The 17,975-nt window shown below is 59.4% G+C and overlaps 1 protein-coding gene across 1 annotated transcript in view; it reads right to left on the reverse strand.

Moving 5' to 3' along the window:
* Nucleotides 1-12,547: 12,547 nt before the first annotated feature.
* The window catches only part of LOC149428529 (otogelin-like protein), a 35,462-nt gene continuing 30,034 nt past the window's right edge, over nt 12,548-17,975 (reverse strand). Inside the window, exons 4-5 of the mRNA XM_089667298.1 lie at nt 15,827-15,906; nt 12,548-13,523 (exon numbers count right to left, since the gene is read on the reverse strand). Of these exons, the coding sequence (XP_089523424.1) occupies nt 13,323-13,523; nt 15,827-15,906 (281 nt within the window). The 3' untranslated portion in view covers nt 12,548-13,322. The remainder of the gene's footprint in view (nt 13,524-15,826; nt 15,907-17,975) is intronic.

The raw sequence follows: 17,975 nt of genomic DNA on the forward strand, positions 1-17,975 counted from the left end.
GCTTACATGACGATCTGGTCCAGTCCACCCACAGAGACCACCAATGATCACTCTCCTTGGAGCACCCAATGGAAGGGGTCTCTGCCTTCCTAATATACCCTTACCCAGGGCATTCCTCTCCTAGCAGGAGCAACCCCAGTCCTGGGCATGGGGACATCTACTGGACAAAAGGAACTACAATTGTGTGTACCTACCTGATCTGCTGATCAAGCTGCAATGTTCTGCACAGAAGTCTTCCACAAAGTTCCTGAACATTTCAATGAAACTGGAGCTCTCAGAAGCTGATTGGCTCCCATGCAGAGCTGCACCAGATTCTAACTTCACCTTGTTCAGTGAAGCTTTGGCAATAAAACCTGGAAGCTGATTGGTCGCTATGGAGATCTGCACCAGATTCTGTCTGCATCGGTTGTAGTGAATTAACCCATAAAGGTTCTCTACCTCAATGTATTCCCATCCACTGCCTGCTTCCCCATCCCCCTCCATAAACACTTACCTGACTCCTCTATTGATGCTGTGCTTTCCCCTCTCACAGGCTACACTGAGAGCAGTGGGAGTCATAGGCTCCTGCTAATGTCAATCAAATCCTAGGAGGAGGGACTGGGGGGCAGGGCCAAGCTGCACTGTGTGTGTCTATGGATGTACACAGCCCAGCCTGGGTGTGAGCCTGCAGGTGTGCCACCATAGAATTCAGCTTGAGGAGCAATCTGTTCTGGGGGGACCCAGAAGTGGAGGATTGGGGGACCAAGAAGTGGAGAATCAGGGGGAACCTAGAAGTAAAGGATCAGGGGGGACCCAGAAGTGGGGGATCAGGGGGGACCCAGAAGTGGAGGTTCAGGAGGGACCCAAAAGTGAAGGATCGGGGGGGAACCAAAAGTGGAAGTTGAGGGGGGACCCAGAAGTGGAGGATCAGGGTGGACCCAGAAGTGGAGGTTCAGGGGGGACCTAGAAGTGGAGGTTCAGGGGGGACCCAGAAGTGGAGGATCAGGGAGGACCTAGAAGTGGAGGTTCAGGGGAGACCCAGAAGTGGAGGATTGGGGGGACCCAGAAGTGGAGTATCAGGGGGCGCTCTGTGCAGTACCGTCACACAGAGCAGGTAACATGTTATTATAGGGGGAAGGAAGACAGGGCGCTGTATAGGTACCCCAGAGACGGGAAAGGTTCCTCCCAGGTTCTAGGTACTGGGAAGGAGTCAGATGATTGGACCTCTCTAGGGTGAAGACCGGCCCATGCCCCATACTAGCCGCTGATCACACAGCACTCCTGGCCAATGAGTGTGAACGGTCCGTGTGCTGTAACCCATGGCTACCAGTCATTAGAGTCAGACCAGTGAAGAGCCTCCTGGAGGCCATTTGGTGTCTCATGCAGCCATGAGTGGAGCTGCCCGGGGTTTGGATGTTGGGTGTTTGTGATCCAGGGGGGTCCCAGCAATAAGGTGGGGATGTGGGAAGTGCCTTCATAGTGAATCCAGGACCGCAGCAGATCTTTGCTGAGCCCTCCTTTAGCTTTGTGGCTGTCTGTCCCGGCCAACAATGGAATGTTCATCCCATGAAGCCAGCACACGTCTGTCATTCCTGCGTGACCGCTGACGTGTTGTCCCCACTTGGCTATAATCTGCACATCAGCCCCCCTTTACCGACCCGTGCCACATGAACAATGAGGCAGCTCATATCTCGTGCCTCCAGGAGCCCCAAATCCCACATCTTGGATTTTCATTTGTAAAACACATTTGTTCTGGCAGCTGAGCTGAGCCAGGAGCTGAACAGCTGCAAAACAAATTACCGACTCCCCCCTCCTCCAGTCCCATGGGACTAGCTGGGTGCAATGAACTCTGAATGTCACAGACAAGTGTCTTCCCTGAGCTGGAGGCCAAGTATCCTTGTTATCTGCCCCAGCCCAAGGCCTTGTGTCTCCATTACCTGCTCCGGCTGGAGGCCTAGTGTCCGTCATCTGCCCCAGCCCAAGGCCTTGTGTCTCCATTACCTGCTCCGGCTGGAGGCCTAGTGTCCGTCATCTGCCCCAGCCCAAGGCCTTGTGTCTCCATTACCTGCTCCGGCTGGAGGCCTAGTGTCCGTCATCTGCCCCAGCCCAAGGCCTTGTGTCTCCATTACCTGCTCCGGCTGGAGGCCAAGTATCCTTGTTATCTGCCCCAGCCAAGGCCTTGTGTCTCCATTACCTGCTCCGGCTGGAGGCCTAGTGTCCGTCAACTGCCCCAGCCGAAAGCCTTGTGTCTCCATTACCTGCTCCAGCTGGAGGCCTAGTGTCCGTCATCTGCCCCAGGTGAAGGCCTTGTGTCTCCATTACCTTCTCCGGCTGGAGGCCTAGTGTCACCGTCATCTACCCCAGCCGAAGGCCTTGTGTCTCCATTACCTGCTCCGGCTGGAGGCCTAGTGTCCATCATCTTCCCCAGGTGAAGGCCTTGTGTCTCCATTACCTGCTCTGGCTGGAGGCCTAGTGTCCGTCATCTGTCCCAGCCCAAGGCCTTGTGTCTCCATTACCTGCTCCGGCTGGAGGCTTAGTGTCCATCATCTGCCCCAGCCCAAGGCCTTGTGTCTCCATTACCTGCTCCGGCTGGAGGCCTAGTGTCCGTCATCTGCCCCAGCCCAAGGCCTTGTGTCTCCATTACCTGCTCCGGCTGGAGGCCTAGTGTCCGTCATCTGCCCCAGCCCAAGGCCTTGTGTCTCCATTACCTGCTCCGGCTGGAGGCCAAGTATCCTTGTTATCTGCCCCAGCCAAGGCCTTGTGTCTCCATTACCTGCTCCGGCTGGAGGCCTAGTGTCCGTCATCTGCCCCAGCCCAAGGCCTTGTGTCTCCATTACCTGCTCCGGCTGGAGGCCAAGTATCCTTGTTATCTGCCCCAGCCAAGGCCTTGTGTCTCCATTACCTGCTCCGGCTGGAGGCCTAGTGTCCGTCATCTGCCCCAGCCGAAGGCCTTGTGTCTCCATTACCTGCTCCGGCTGGAGGCCTAGTGTCCGTCATCTGCCCCAGGTGAAGGCCTTGTGTCTCCATTACCTTCTCCGGCTGGAGGCCTAGTGTCACCGTCATCTACCCCAGCCCAAGGCCTTGTGTCTCCATTACCTGCTCCGGCTGGAGGCCTAGTGTCCATCATCTGCCCCAGGTGAAGGCCTTGTGTCTCCATTACCTGCTCCGGCTGGAGGCCTACTGTCTGTCATCTGCCCCAGGTGAAGGCCTTGTGTCTCCATTACCTGCTCCGGCTGGAGGCCTAGTGTCCATCATCTGCCCCAGCCCAAGGCCTTGTGTCTCCATTACCTGCTCCGGCTGGAGGCCAAGTATCCTTGTTATCTGCCCCAGCCAAGGCCTTGTGTCTCCATTACCTGCTCCGGCTGGAGGCCTAGTGTCCGTCATCTGCCCCAGCCGAAGGCCTTGTGTCTCCATTACCTGCTCCGGCTGGAGGCCTAGTGTCCGTCATCTGCCCCAGGTGAAGGCCTTGTGTCTCCATTACCTTCTCCGGCTGGAGGCCTAGTGTCACCGTCATCTACCCTAGCCGAAGGCCTTGTGTCTCCATTACCTGCTCCGGCTGGAGGCCTAGTGTCCATCATCTGCCCCAGGTGAAGGCCTTGAGTCTCCATTACCTGCTCCGGCTGGAGGCCTAGTGTCCGTCATCTGCCCCAGCCCAAGGCCTTGTGTCTCCATTACCTGCTCCGGCTGGAGGCCTAGTGTCCGTCATCTGCCCCAGCCCAAGGCCTTGTGTCTCCATTACCTGCTCCGGCTGGAGGCCTAGTGTCCGTCATCTGCCCCAGCCCAAGGCCTTGTGTCTCCATTACCTGCTCCGGCTGGAGGCCAAGTATCCTTGTTATCTGCCCCAGCCAAGGCCTTGTGTCTCCATTACCTGCTCCGGCTGGAGGCCTAGTGTCCGTCAACTGCCCCAGCCGAAAGCCTTGTGTCTCCATTACCTGCTCCAGCTGGAGGCCTAGTGTCCGTCATCTGCCCCAGGTGAAGGCCTTGTGTCTCCATTACCTTCTCCGGCTGGAGGCCTAGTGTCACCGTCATCTACCCCAGCCGAAGGCCTTGTGTCTCCATTACCTGCTCCGGCTGGAGGCCTAGTGTCCATCATCTTCCCCAGGTGAAGGCCTTGTGTCTCCATTACCTGCTCTGGCTGGAGGCCTAGTGTCCGTCATCTGTCCCAGCCCAAGGCCTTGTGTCTCCATTACCTGCTCCGGCTGGAGGCCTAGTGTCCATCATCTGCCCCAGCCCAAGGCCTTGTGTCTCCATTACCTGCTCCGGCTGGAGGCCTAGTGTCCGTCATCTGCCCCAGCCCAAGGCCTTGTGTCTCCATTACCTGCTCCGGCTGGAGGCCAAGTATCCTTGTTATCTGCCCCAGCCAAGGCCTTGTGTCTCCATTACCTGCTCCGGCTGGAGGCCTAGTGTCCGTCATCTGCCCCAGCCCAAGGCCTTGTGTCTCCATTACCTGCTCCGGCTGGAGGCCAAGTATCCTTGTTATCTGCCCCAGCCAAGGCCTTGTGTCTCCATTACCTGCTCCGGCTGGAGGCCTAGTGTCCGTCATCTGCCCCAGCCCAAGGCCTTGTGTCTCCATTACCTGCTCCGGCTGGAGGCCAAGTATCCTTGTTATCTGCCCCAGCCAAGGCCTTGTGTCTCCATTACCTGCTCCGGCTGGAGGCCTAGTGTCCGTCATCTGCCCCAGCCCAAGGCCTTGTGTCTCCATTACCTGCTCCGGCTGGAGGCCAAGTATCCTTGTTATCTGCCCCAGCCCAAGGCCTTGTGTCTCCATTACCTGCTCCGGCTGGAGGCCTAGTGTCCGTCATCTGCCCCAGCCGAAGGCCTTGTGTCTCCATTACCTGCTCCGGCTGGAGGCCTAGTGTCCGTCATCTGCCCCAGGTGAAGGCCTTGTGTCTCCATTACCTTCTCCGGCTGGAGGCCTAGTGTCACCGTCATCTACCCTAGCCGAAGGCCTTGTGTCTCCATTACCTGCTCCGGCTGGAGGCCTAGTGTCCATCATCTGCCCCAGGTGAAGGCCTTGTGTCTCCATTACCTGCTCCGGCTGGAGGCCTAGTGTCTGTCATCTGCCCCAGGTGAAGGCCTTGTGTCTCCATTACCTGCTCCGGCTGGAGGCCTAGTGTCCGTCATCTGCCCCAGCCCAAGGCCTTGTGTCTCCATTACCTGCTCCGGCTGGAGGCCTAGTGTCCGTCATCTGCCCCAGGTGAAGGCCTTGTGTCTCCATTACCTGCTCCGGCTGGAGGCCTAGTGTCCGTCATCTGCCCCAGCCCAAGGCCTTGTGTCTCCATTACCTGCTCCGGCTGGAGGCCAAGTATCCTTGTTATCTGCCCCAGCCCAAGGCCTTGTGTCTCCATTACCTGCTCCGGCTGGAGGCCATGTATCCTTGTTTTCTTCCCCAGCTCAAGGCCTTGTGTCTCCATTACCTGCTCCGGCTGGAGGCCAAGTATCCTTGTTATCTGCCCCAGCCCAAGGCCTTGTGTCTCCATTACCTGCTCCGGCTGGAGGCCTAGTGTCCGTCATCTGCCCCAGCCCAAGACCTTGTGTCTCCATTACCTTCTCCGGCTGGAGGCCTAGTGTCACCGTCATCTGCCCCAGGTGGAGGCCTAGTGTCACCGTCATCTGCCCCAGGTGGAGGCCTAGAGTCATTGTCATCTGCTCCAGGTGGGGGGGGAGCGGCCTTGTGCTCAAAGGATCAGTGGATTAGGTATATCCCAGCTCTGCAATCCCCAAGAAACGAGAAGCAGCCCCAATAAGCTGAACAATGGAAATCGAACAGATTCCTCCACCCACCCATATACACCCCCCCCCCGTGTACACCCCCCCGTGTACACCCCCCCGTGTACACCCACCCATATACACCCCCCCCCCGTGTACAACCCCCCATATACACCCCCCGTGTAGGCCCCCCCATATACACCCCTCCGTGTACACCCCCCCGTGTACACCCACCCATATACACCCCCCCCCGTGTACACCCCCCCGTGTACACCCACCCATATACACACCCCCCCCATGTACAACCCCCCATATACACCCCCCCATATACACCCCCCCGTGTACACCCACCCATATACACCCCCCTGTGTAGACCCCCCCATATACACCCCTCCGTGTACACCCCCCCGTGTACACCCCCCCATATACACCCCCCCCGTGTACACCCACCCATATACACCCCCCCCGTGTACACCCACCCATATACACCCCCCCGTGTACACCCACCCATATACACCCCCCCATATACACCCCCCCGTGTAGACCCCCCCATATACATCCCTCCGTGTACACCCACCCATATACACCCCCCCGTGTAGACCCCCCCATATACACCCCTCCGTGTACACCCCCCCATATACACCCCTCCGTGTACACCCACCCATATACACCCCCCCTGTGTACACCCCCCCGTGTACACCCATCCATATCATATACACCCCCCCATATACACCCCCCCGTGTACACCCACCCATATACACCCCCCCATATACACCCCCCCCGTGTAGACCCCCCCATATACACCCCTCCGTGTACACCCACCAACATACACACACACCCATATACACCCCCCCCGTATACACCCACCCGTGTACACCCCCCATATACACACCCCCCCCGTGTCCACTCAGTGTCCTCCACCAATCCCTCCACTGGCCTCCACCTCCCTCTGTCATTCCCTCCACTGGCCTCCACTCAGTGTCCTCCATTCCCCTCTGCCAATCCCTCCACTGGCCTCCACCCCCCTCTGCCAATCCCTCCACTGGACTCCATTCAGTGTCCTCCACCCCCCTCTGTCATTCCCTCCACTGGCCTCCACTCAGTGTCCTCCACCCCTCTCTGCCAATCCCTCCACTGGCCTCCATTCAGTGTCCTCCACCCCCCTCTGCCAATCCCTCCACTGGCCTCCACTCAGTGTCCTCCACCCCCCTCTGCCAATCCTTCCACTGGCCTCCATTCAGTGTCCTCCACCCCCCTCTGCCAATCCCTCCACTGGCCTCCACTCAGTGTCCTCCACCCCCCTCTGCCAATCCCTCCACTGGCCTCCACCCCCCTCTGCCAATCCCTCCACTGGCCTCCACTCAGTGTCCTCCACCCCTCTCTGTAATTCCCTCCACCCCCCTCTGTCATTCCCTCCACTGGCCTCCACCCCCCTCTGTCATTCCCTCCACTGGCCTCCACCCCCCTCTGTCATACCCTCCACCCCCCTCTGTCATTCCCTCCACTGGCCTCCACCCCCCTCTGTCCTTCCCTCCACTGGCCTCCATTCAGTGTCCTCCACCCCCCTCTGCCAATCCCTCCACTGGCCTCCACTCAGTGTCCTCCACCCCCCTCTGCCAATCCTTCCACTGGCCTCCATTCAGTGTCCTCCACCCCCCTCTGCCAATCCTTCCACTGGCCTCCATTCAGTGTCCTCCACCCCCCTCTGCCAATCCCTCCACTGGCCTCCACTCAGTGTCCTCCACCCCCCTCTGCCAATCCTTCCACTGGCCTACATTCAGTGTCCTCCACCCCCCTCTGCCAATCCCTCCACTGGCCTCCACTCAGTGTCCTCCACCCCTCTCTGCCAATCCTTCCACTGGCCTCCACCCCCCTCTGCCAATCCCTCCACTGGCCTCCACTCAGTGTCCTCCACCCCCTCTGCCAATCCTTCCACTGGCCTCCACCCCCCTCTGCCAATCCCTCCACTGGCCTCCACTCAGTGTCCTCCACCCCTCTCTGTAATTCCCTCCACCCCCCTCTGTCATTCCCTCCACTGGCCTCCACCCCCCTCTGTCATGGCCTCCACCCCCCTCTGTCATTCCCTCCACTGGCCTCCACCCCCCTCTGTCATTCCCTCCACTGGCCTCCATTCAGTGTCCTCCACCCCCCTCTGCCAATCCCTCCACTGGCCTCCATTCAGTGTCCTCCACCCCCCTCTGTCATTCCCTCCACTGGCCTCCATTCAGTGTCCTCCACCCCCCTCTGTCATTCCCTCCACTGGGCTCCATTCAGTGTCCTCCACCCCCCTCTGCCAATCCCTCCACTGGCCTCCATTCAGTGTCCTCCACCCCTCTCTGTCATTCCCTCCACTGGCCTCCATTCAGTGTCCTCCACCCCCCTCTGTCATTCCCTCCACTGGCTCCCGATTGCCCAACATATTAAATTCAAACTACTAACACTGACATACAAAGCCATTCATAACTCCGCCCCAAACTACCTCACCGACCTGATACCCAAATACCACCCAACCCGTAATCTTCGCTCCTCACAGGACCTCCTACTTTCCAGTTCCCTGGTCTCCTCCTCCCACACCCGACTGCAGGACTTCTCCAGGACTTCCCCCATCCTGTGGAACTCCCTACCCCAATCCATCAGACTGTCACCTACTCTACTCACCTTCAGGCGCACCCTGAAAACCCATCTCTTCAGGGAAGCCTACCCCACCCTCACCTAACACCGATCTCCTCCACTCCTCCCACCACTCCATCCCCCACAGCCACTTCCTCCTGTACCTTTACCCCCTCCCTCTTAGATTGTAAGCTCCCGGGATCAGGGCCCCTCCCTCTTAGATTGTAAGCTCCCGGGATCAGGGCCCCTCCCTCTTAGATTGTAAGCTCCCAGGATCAGGGCCCTCCCCCCCTCATGTATTGTATTGTTACTGTATTGTCTCATGTTCTGTCCCCCTATAATGTACAGCTGAGTGAACCTTCTGCCGCCATATAAATCCTCTATAATAATAATAATAATAATGATAATAATGAGCAGATTTAGTGGTCGCAGAGGTTTGGAGAATGTTCCTGCAGTTCCATCGGCGTCCAGCAGGGGTCAGACTCGCCCATTCTGCAGTCTTGATCATTGGAGTGTCAGCTCTGCGGTTCTTCTTCTACAAACCCCTCCTCATCTATAATACACGTGTACAGACCTGCAATAAGAACTGTCTGTGTCCCTTTTTCATTCCTCACCAATAGGCACATGGAGCCGACAGACTGACTGGTATCCCTGGGTGTCACAGACAGTACATATTGCAGACAGATGTCATGAAGGTGCTGTGTGGAGATTTGGGCCAGTGATGCCCAGATTACGGCCGCGCAGTGCTACACCTGTATATAAACCCGCATGCTGGAAAGTGGATGACGGGTTATGTGTGCGGATGGCTAGATAGAGCGCAGGGCAGACTGACAACTCATGGGGCCCCCTACTGACTCCGGGCCCTCGGGCAGTGCCGAGTGCCTAAATGGTCAGTCCACCCCGATGGAGTGTCAATGAAATTCGATGTGTTCGGTGTTTGAATGATCTCCTCAGACATATGGATCGTTTGTTTTCAATCGGCCCCAATCCTCCGAGAACACCGATTTTACACAACTCTATATATTCACATTTCTGTACATCGAAGGAAAGCGCTCCAAAATAAATATTTAGTGGTGGGACGGGATGGTCCTCGTGGACTGTAGGGTGATAGATCTCTGTTGGGGTGTTGAGGGGTGGGATGGTCCTCGTGGACTGTAGGGTGAGAGATCTCTGTTGGGGTGTTGAGGGGTGGGATGGTCCTCGTGGACTGTAGGGTGAGAGATCTCTGTTGGGGTGTTGAGGGGTGGGATGGTCCTCGTGGACTGTAGGGTGAGAGATCTCTGTTGGGGTGTTGAGGGGTGGGATGGTCCTCGTGGACTGTAGGGTGAGAGATCTCTGTTGGGGTGTTGAGGGGTGGGATGGTCCTCGTGGACTGTAGGGTGATAGATCTCTGTTGGGGTGTTGAGGGGTGGGATGGTCCTCGTGGACTGTAGGGTGATAGATCTCTGTTGGGGTGTTGAGGGGTGGGATGGTCCTCGTGGACTGTAGGGTGATAGATCTCTGTTGGGGTGTTGAGGGGTGGGATGGTCCTCGTGGACTGTAGGGTGAGAGATCTCTGTTGGGGTGTTGAGGGGTGGGATGGTCCTCGTGGACTGTAGGGTGATAGATCTCTGTTGGGGTGTTGAGGGGTGGGATGGTCCTCGTGGACTGTAGGGTGATAGATCTCTGTTGGGGTGTTGAGGGGTGGGATGGTCCTCGTGGACTGTAGGGTGATAGATCTCTGTTGGGGTGTTGAGGGGTGGGATGGTCCTCGTGGACTGTAGGGTGAGAGATCTTTGTTGGGGTGTTGAGGGGTGGGATGGTCCTCGTGGACTGTAGGGTGAGAGATCTTTGTTGGGGTGTTGAGGGGTGGGATGGTCCTCGTGGACTGTAGGGTGATAGATCTCTGTTGGGGTGTTGAGGGGTGGGATGGTCCTCGTGGACTGTAGGGTGATAGATCTCTGTTGGGGTGTTGAGGGGTGGTCCTCGTGGACTATGGGAGACATTGCAGCCTCCCCTACACTCTTTATTCTCCATTTCAGATCTCGTCTTTCCACAAGCGCCATAAAATTGGGACTTCTCGGGAATTCTCCGCAGTTCATCCTGGAGGACAAAGTGCTCATTGATTCCAGCAGGAAGTGGAGGATTCGGGGCAGAAAATTGGATTGTGTGTGTCCTGGGCGCAGAGAAGAGGACATTACAGAGCCAAGGACAACGTACACATCCAGCTGGGGGAGGAAGCCGAGGGGCCCATGACCACCAGGAGGGGTTGAAGACAGGTCCACTTTGATGCACAGAGCTCAACCATGACCTGGGATTGGACAGGATCCTTCAGGGTCTCGAAATGCAGAGAGGAGCAAAGGTGAGATACAGAGCTCCACCCCCACTGCTGCCCCAGCCAATCAGAAGCCAATCCTTCTCTTCAAAAATGGATGCCTGTTCTTCATCCAGATACCTTAATAGATATGGTGATGAGGTCCACCAGCTGGCTTTCCTTTCCCCCCATGTGTGGTTGGTCTCCAGTACCGTCCCAGTCTCTCCCCTCACTCCTGGGCGTAGTCTCCAGCACCGTCCCAGTCTCTCCCCTCCCCCTGCGGTCTCCAGCACCGTCCCAGTCTCTCCCCTCGCTCCTGTGCGTGGTCTCCAGCACCGTCCCAGTCTCTCCCCTCCCTCTGCGGTCTCCAGCACCGTCCCAGTCTCTCCCCTGGCTCCTGTGCGTGGTCTCCAGCACCGTCCCAGTCTCTCCCCTCGCTCCTGTGCGTGGTCTCCAGCACCGTCCCAGTCTCTCCCCTGGCTCCTGTGCGTGGTCTCCAGCACCGTCCCAGTCCCTCCCCTCGCTCCTGTGCGTGGTCTCCAGCACCGTCCCAGTCTCTCCCCTCCCCCTGCGGTCTCCAGTACTGTCCTAGTCATTCCCCTCGCTCCTGTGCGTGGTCTCCAGCACCGTCCCAGTCTCTCCCCTGGCTCCTGTGCGTGGTCTCCAGCACCATCCCAGTCTCTCCCCTCCCCCTGCGGTCTCCAGCACCGTCCCAGTCTTTCCCCTCACTCCTGGGCGTGGTCTACAGCACCGTCCCAGTCTCTCCCCTCGCTCCTGTGCGTGGTCTCCAGCACCGTCCCAGTCTCTCCCCTCGCTCCTGTGCGTGGTCTCCAGCACCGTCCCAGTCTCTCCCCTCCCCCTGTGGTCTCCAGCACCGTCCCAGTCTCTCCCCTCGCTCCTGTGCGTGGTCTCCAGCACCGTCCCAGTCTCTCCCCTCCCTCTGCGGTCTCCAGCACCGTCCCAGTCTCTCCCCTCGCTCCTGTGCGTGGTCTCCAGCACCGTCCCAGTCTCTCCCCTGGCTCCTGTGCGTGGTCTCCAGCACCGTCCCAGTCCCTCCCCTCGCTCCTGTGCGTGGTCTCCAGCACCGTCCCAGTCTCTCCCCTCCCCCTGCGGTCTCCAGTACTGTCCTAGTCATTCCCCTCGCTCCTGTGCGTGGTCTCCAGCACCGTCCCAGTCTCTCCCCTGGCTCCTGTGCGTGGTCTCCAGCACCATCCCAGTCTCTCCCCTCCCCCTGCGGTCTCCAGCACCGTCCCAGTCTTTCCCCTCACTCCTGGGCGTGGTCTACAGCACCGTCCCAGTCTTTCCCCTCGCTCCTGTGCGTGGTCTCCAGCACCGTCCCAGTCTCTCCCCTCACTCCTGTGCGTGGTCTCCAGCACCGTCCCAGTCTCTCCCCTCCCCCTGTGGTCTCCAGCACCGTCCCAGTCTCTCCCCTCGCTCCTGTGCGTGGTCTCCAGCACCGTCCCAGTCTCTCCCCTCCCTCTGCGGTCTCCAGCACCGTCCCAGTCTCTCCCCCCGCTCCTGTGGTCTCCAGCTCTGTCCCAGTCTCTCCCCTCCCCCTGTGGTCTCCAGCTCTGTCCCAGTCTCTCCCCTCCCCCTGTGGTCTCCAGTAGTGTCCCAGTCTCTCCCCTCCCCCTGTGGTCTCCAGCACTGTCCCAGTCTCTCCCCCCGCTCCTGTGGTCTCCAGCTCTGTCCCAGTCTCTCCCCTCCCCCTGTGGTCTCCAGTAGTGTCCCAGTCTCTCCCCTCCCCCTGTGGTCTCCAGTAGTGTCCCAGTCCCCCCCGTGTGCGGTCTCCAGCACTGTCCATTTCCCCCCCCCCCCCCCAGTGTACGGTCTCCAGTACATTGCCTCACTCTCCTCCCCTCCCCCCCCATGTGTGGTCTTCAGGTCCTCCCTGTCCTGCCATGGTGTGAAGTTCAGTTATGGGTGGAGGTGGAGATCTTTGGACCAATCATCTCATTTGACATCAATCATACAATTTACTTCCAACCAAATGTGCATTGCGATGGCAGACTACAGAAAATAAGTTAAAGGCCACATGTCGGTCCCCACAGAACGTGGGAGAGTCCATTGTGGGCTGTTAGAGTGTAAGCTCTGTGGGTCACATTATATAGCAAACCTGCAGGATGGGGTAACGAGTGACAGCACCACCCAATGGTGAAATGGGTCATTACAGAGGAGAGGGGCCAGTGAGGTTCCGTATGATGGGGGTCAGGAGTATGGGGGGGTCACTGGCCACCTTGGCATTATGAGCCGTGTGCTTCGTGTTCAGCCGTGGCTCGGACTGATGATGTCACTATTAGCAGAGAGCGGATGGAGAACATGGAAGCCATTGACTCTGCAGCGGTCCTCCATGGCTTACCATTGGCTGCATTGAGGGGTCAGTGTACCCCGGCGGTGGCTTCCAGTGGAGGGTCCTTGGCACAGAGGTCACTATTAGCACGCATGGCGAGCGGGTGACACACACACACAGGGCATGCCGCGGAGTGACGAGCAATTTCCAGTTGTAGGTGGAGGCAATGCTGGGAGAACATGCACAATCTAGGGGGTGCAAGAGAAGCGTGAGGACGTCTGCCTGGCTGAAGAAGTTCTTGTGATAAATAGTCTGGTGGAAGATTGGCACTTTTCCTGGGAATCGCACATGGAAACCGTCCTGACTAGGTGGACCAGAACACAAGCCCACCACCATCCACCTGGACGCCGGTTCTCCTGCCTTGCTCGGAGTCCATTGGATTCAGGACCACTGGCAGGAACAGTCTGTCGGTTCTTGGATAGAATAATTGACCCAAGTGGAGTTTCCGGTGCAATATAACTGGACAACCCGCCGCTGGAGGCCCAGCTCCCGGCAGCACTTGCAGAAGCGGGCGTAGGTGTTGATGTTGTAGTTGTAGATACTGGCGGAGGGGCACTTCCCATCACAGGACACGATGTTCACCTGCGGAGGAGAGCAGAGCCTGAAAGGGACAGCAAGGTCCAAATCTGAAGAACAAGGCTATTCACTACGACTGGGAGTTGTACGATGAGCCTGCGCCCTGAATCATCACCGAGCCCTGGAACCAGCACCGAGCCCTGGAACCAGCACAGATGCCTTGGAACCATGACCATGCCCTGGAACCAGCACCGAGCCTTGGAACCATGACCATGCCCTGGAACCAGCACCGAGCCTTGGAACCATCACCATGCCCTGAATCCTCACCACGCCCTGGAACCATCACCACGCCCTGGAACCAGCACCGAGCCTTGGAACCATGACCACGCCCTGGAACCAGCACCGAGCCTTGGAACCATGACCACGCCCTGGAACCAGCACCGAGCCTTGGAACCATGACCACGCCCTGGAACCAGCACCGAGCCTTGGAACCATCACCATGCCCTGAATCCTCACCACGCCCTGGAACCATCACCACGCCCTGGAACCAGCACCGAGCCTTGGAACCATGACCACGCCCTGGAACCAGCACCGAGCCTTGGAACCATGACCACGCCCTGGAACCAGCACCGAGCCTTGGAACCATGACCACGCCCTGGAACCAGCACCGAGCCTTGGAACCATGACCACGCCCTGGAACCAGCACCGAGCCTTGGAACCATGACCACGCCCTGGAACCAGCACCGAGCCTTGGAACCATGACCACGCCCTGGAACCAGCACCGAGCCTTGGAACCATCACCATGCCCTGAATCCTCACCACGCCCTGGAACCATCACCACGCCCTGGAACCAGCACCGAGCCTTGGAACCATGACCACGCCCTGGAACCAGCACCGAGCCTTGGAACCATGACCACGCCCTGGAACCAGCACCGAGCCTTGGAACCATGACCACGCCCTGGAACCAGCACCGAGCCTTGGAACCATGACCACGCCCTGGAACCAGCACCGAGCCTTGGAACCATCACCACGCCCTGGAACCAGCACCGAGCCTTGGAACCATCACCATGCCCTGAATCCTCACCACGCCCTGGAACCAGCACCGAGCCCTGGAACCAGCACCGAGCCCTGGAACCAGCACCGAGCCCTGGAACCAGCACCGAGCCCTGGAACCAGCACCACGCCCTGAATCCTCACCACGCCCTGGAACCAGCACCGAGCCCTGGAACCAGCACCGAGCCCTGGAACCAGCACCGAGCCCTGGAACCAGCACCGAGCCCTGGAACCAGCACCGAGCCCTGAATCCTCACCACGCCCTGGAACCCTCACCGAGCCCTGGAACCCTCACCGAGCCCTGGAACCCTCACCGAGCCCTGGAACCAGCACCGAGCCCTGGAACCAGCACCGAGCCCTGGAACCAGCACCGAGCCCTGGAACCAGCACCGAGCCCTGGAACCAGCCCCGAGCCATGGAACCAGCCCCGAGCCATGGAACCAGCCCCGAGCCATGGAACCAGCCCCGAGCCATGGAACCAGCCCCGAGCCATGGAACCAGCCCCGAGCCATGGAACCAGCCCCGAGCCATGGAACCAGCCCCGAGCCTTGGAACCATCACCGTGCCTTGGAACCATCACCGCGGCCTGGAACCATCACCGAGCCCTGGAACCATCACCGAGCCCTGGAACCATCACCGAGCCCTGGAACCATCACCGAGCCCTGGAACCATCACCGTGCCTTGAAACCATCACCGAGCCCTGTAACCATCACCGTGGCCTGGAACCATCACCGAGCCCTGGAACCATCACCGAGCCCTGGAACCATCACCGAGCCCTGGAACCATCACCGAGCCCTGGAACCATCACCGAGCCCTGGAACCATCACCGTGCCCTGGAACCATCACCGTGCCCTGGAACCATCACCGTGCCTTGAAACCATCACCGCGCCCTGTAACCATCACAACACCCTAGAACTGTCCTCAAGAAATGATCACATCATGGGGGGATGGGGGACATATAGACTGCATTTATTTCCCAGAAAATGAGGATTTTCTTTTTTTTTTTGGCCAATCAACTTCAGAAAAGGAGGCTTCAACAACAATCTGTACTACATGAGGGGTCCTATCATACGGAGCACCAGGGGCCCATTTTGCTCAGTACTGTCTGTACTACATGAAGAGCTCCAGGGCCCCTTCACACTGGGTACTGAGAGTGTTTCCTGAGGGTTCCGCAGTGATGTCTGGACATGGTGCGGTCTGGATTAGGGAAGGTGTGAAGTGTGAGTACGGGGAGGTGACCATAGGGCGGGGAGACACCTTAGAGTCATTTCATGGGGGAGGAGCCAAGAAATGGGCGGAGCACACAATGTACTTACTGGGGTGTTACTTCTACAATCGTTCTTCCTGATCGTCATCCGGACCGTCACCCGCTTACAGAACTTTCCATCTTCCTTACCTGAAACACACAAAATCCAACTCAGGACTGGCCCCAAGAGCTGACACTTCCCGGCCCCAAGAGCGGACACTTCCCGGCCCCAGGAGCTGACACTTCCCGGCCCCAAGAGCGGACACTTCCCGGCCCCAGGAGCTGACACTTCCCGGCCCCAGGAGCGGACACTTCCCGGCCCCAGGAGCGGACACTTCCCGGCCCCAAGAGCGGACACTTCCCGGCCCCAAGAGCGGACACTTCCCGGCCCCAAGAGCTGACACTTCCCGGCCCCAGGAGCTGACACTTCCCGGCCCCAGGAGCGGACACTTCCCGGCCCCAGGAGCGGACACTTCCCGGCCCCAGGAGCGGACACTTCCCGGCCCCAAGAGCTGACACTTCCCGACCCCAGGAGCTGACACTTCCCGGCCCCAGGAGCTGACACTTCCCGGCCCCAGGAGCTGACACTTCCCGGCCCCAGGAGCTGACACTTCCCGGCCCCAGGAGCTGACACTTCCCGGCCCCAGGAGCGGACACTTCCCGGCCCCAGGAGCGGACACTTCCCGGCCCCAGGAGCTGACACTTCCCGGCCCCAAGAGCTGACACTTCCCGGCCCCAAGAGCTGACACTTCCCGGCCCCAAGAGCTGACACTTCCCGGCCCCAAGAGCTGACACTTCCCGGCCCCAAGAGCTGACACTTCCCGGCCCCAAGAGCTGACACTTCCCGGCCCCAAGAGCTGACACTTCCCGGCCCCAGGAGCTGACACTTCCCGGCCCCAGGAGCTGACACTTCCCGACCCCAGGAGCTGACACTTCCCGGCCCCAGGAGCGGACACTTCCCGGCCCCAGGAGCTGACACTTCCCGGCCCCAGGAGCTGACACTTCCCGACCCCAGGAGCTGACACTTCCCGACCCCAGGAGCTGACACTTCCCGACCCCAGGAGCTGACACTTCCCGGCCCCAAGAGCTGACACTTCCCGGCCCCAGGAGCTGACACTTCCCGGCCCCAGGAGCTGACACTTCCCGGCCCCAGGAGCTGACACTTCCCGGCCCCAGGAGCGGACACTTCCCGGCCCCAGGAGCGGACACTTCCCGGCCCCAGGAGCGGACACTTCCCGGCCCCAAGAGCTGACACTTCCCGACCCCAGGAGCTGACACTTCCCGACCCCAGGAGCTGACACTTCCCGGCCCCAGGAGCTGACACTTCCCGGCCCCAGGAGCTGACACTTCCCGGCCCCAGGAGCTGACACTTCCCGGCCCCAGGAGCGGACACTTCCCGGCCCCAGGAGCTGACACTTCCCGGCCCCAAGAGCTGACACTTCCCGGCCCCAAGAGCTGACACTTCCCGGCCCCAAGAGCTGACACTTCCCGGCCCCAAGAGCTGACACTTCCCGGCCCCAAGAGCTGACACTTCCCGACCCCAGGAGCTGACACTTCCCGGCCCCAGGAGCGGACACTTCCCGGCCCCAGGAGCTGACACTTCCCGGCCCCAGGAGCTGACACTTCCCGACCCCAGGAGCTGACACTTCCCAACCCCAGGAGCTGACACTTCCCGACCCCAGGAGCTGACACTTCCCGGCCCCAAGAGCTGACACTTCCCGGCCCCAGGAGCTGACACTTCCCGGCCCCAGGAGCTGACACTTCCCGGCCCCAGGAGCTGACACTTCCCGGCCCCAGGAGCTGACACTTCCCGGCCCCAGGAGCTGACACTTCCCGGCCCCAGGAGCGGACACTTCCCGGCCCCAGGAGCGGACACTGGACCCACTGATTGTTTTTTTTTTCGGCTCTGTATGATGGAATAAGCTGTCCATCCTCCGCCCTCGGGGGCCACACTTAGTTCTGGATTCCAGGGAAGATGCTGTGTGTAGTGGAGGAAATTTTACAAATGTCCTGCAAATTGGAGAAATTGTGTGTGACCCCCCCGAGTGTGCGACCCCCCCGAGTGTGTGACCCCCCCCGAGTGTGCGACCCCCCCCGAGTGTGCGACCCCCCCCGAGTGTGCGACCCCCGGAGTGTGTAAATACATACAACAAGGTGAAACAAACCCAAACCTAAACTGATACAGATACACAGGTACATACACATAGAGAGCACAACGT

Source organism: Staurois parvus, unplaced genomic scaffold (assembly GCF_062004578.1).
Source record: "Staurois parvus isolate SC_StPar_1 unplaced genomic scaffold, SC_StPar_1.0 ptg003160l, whole genome shotgun sequence".
Lineage (NCBI taxonomy): Eukaryota > Metazoa > Chordata > Amphibia > Anura > Ranidae > Staurois > Staurois parvus.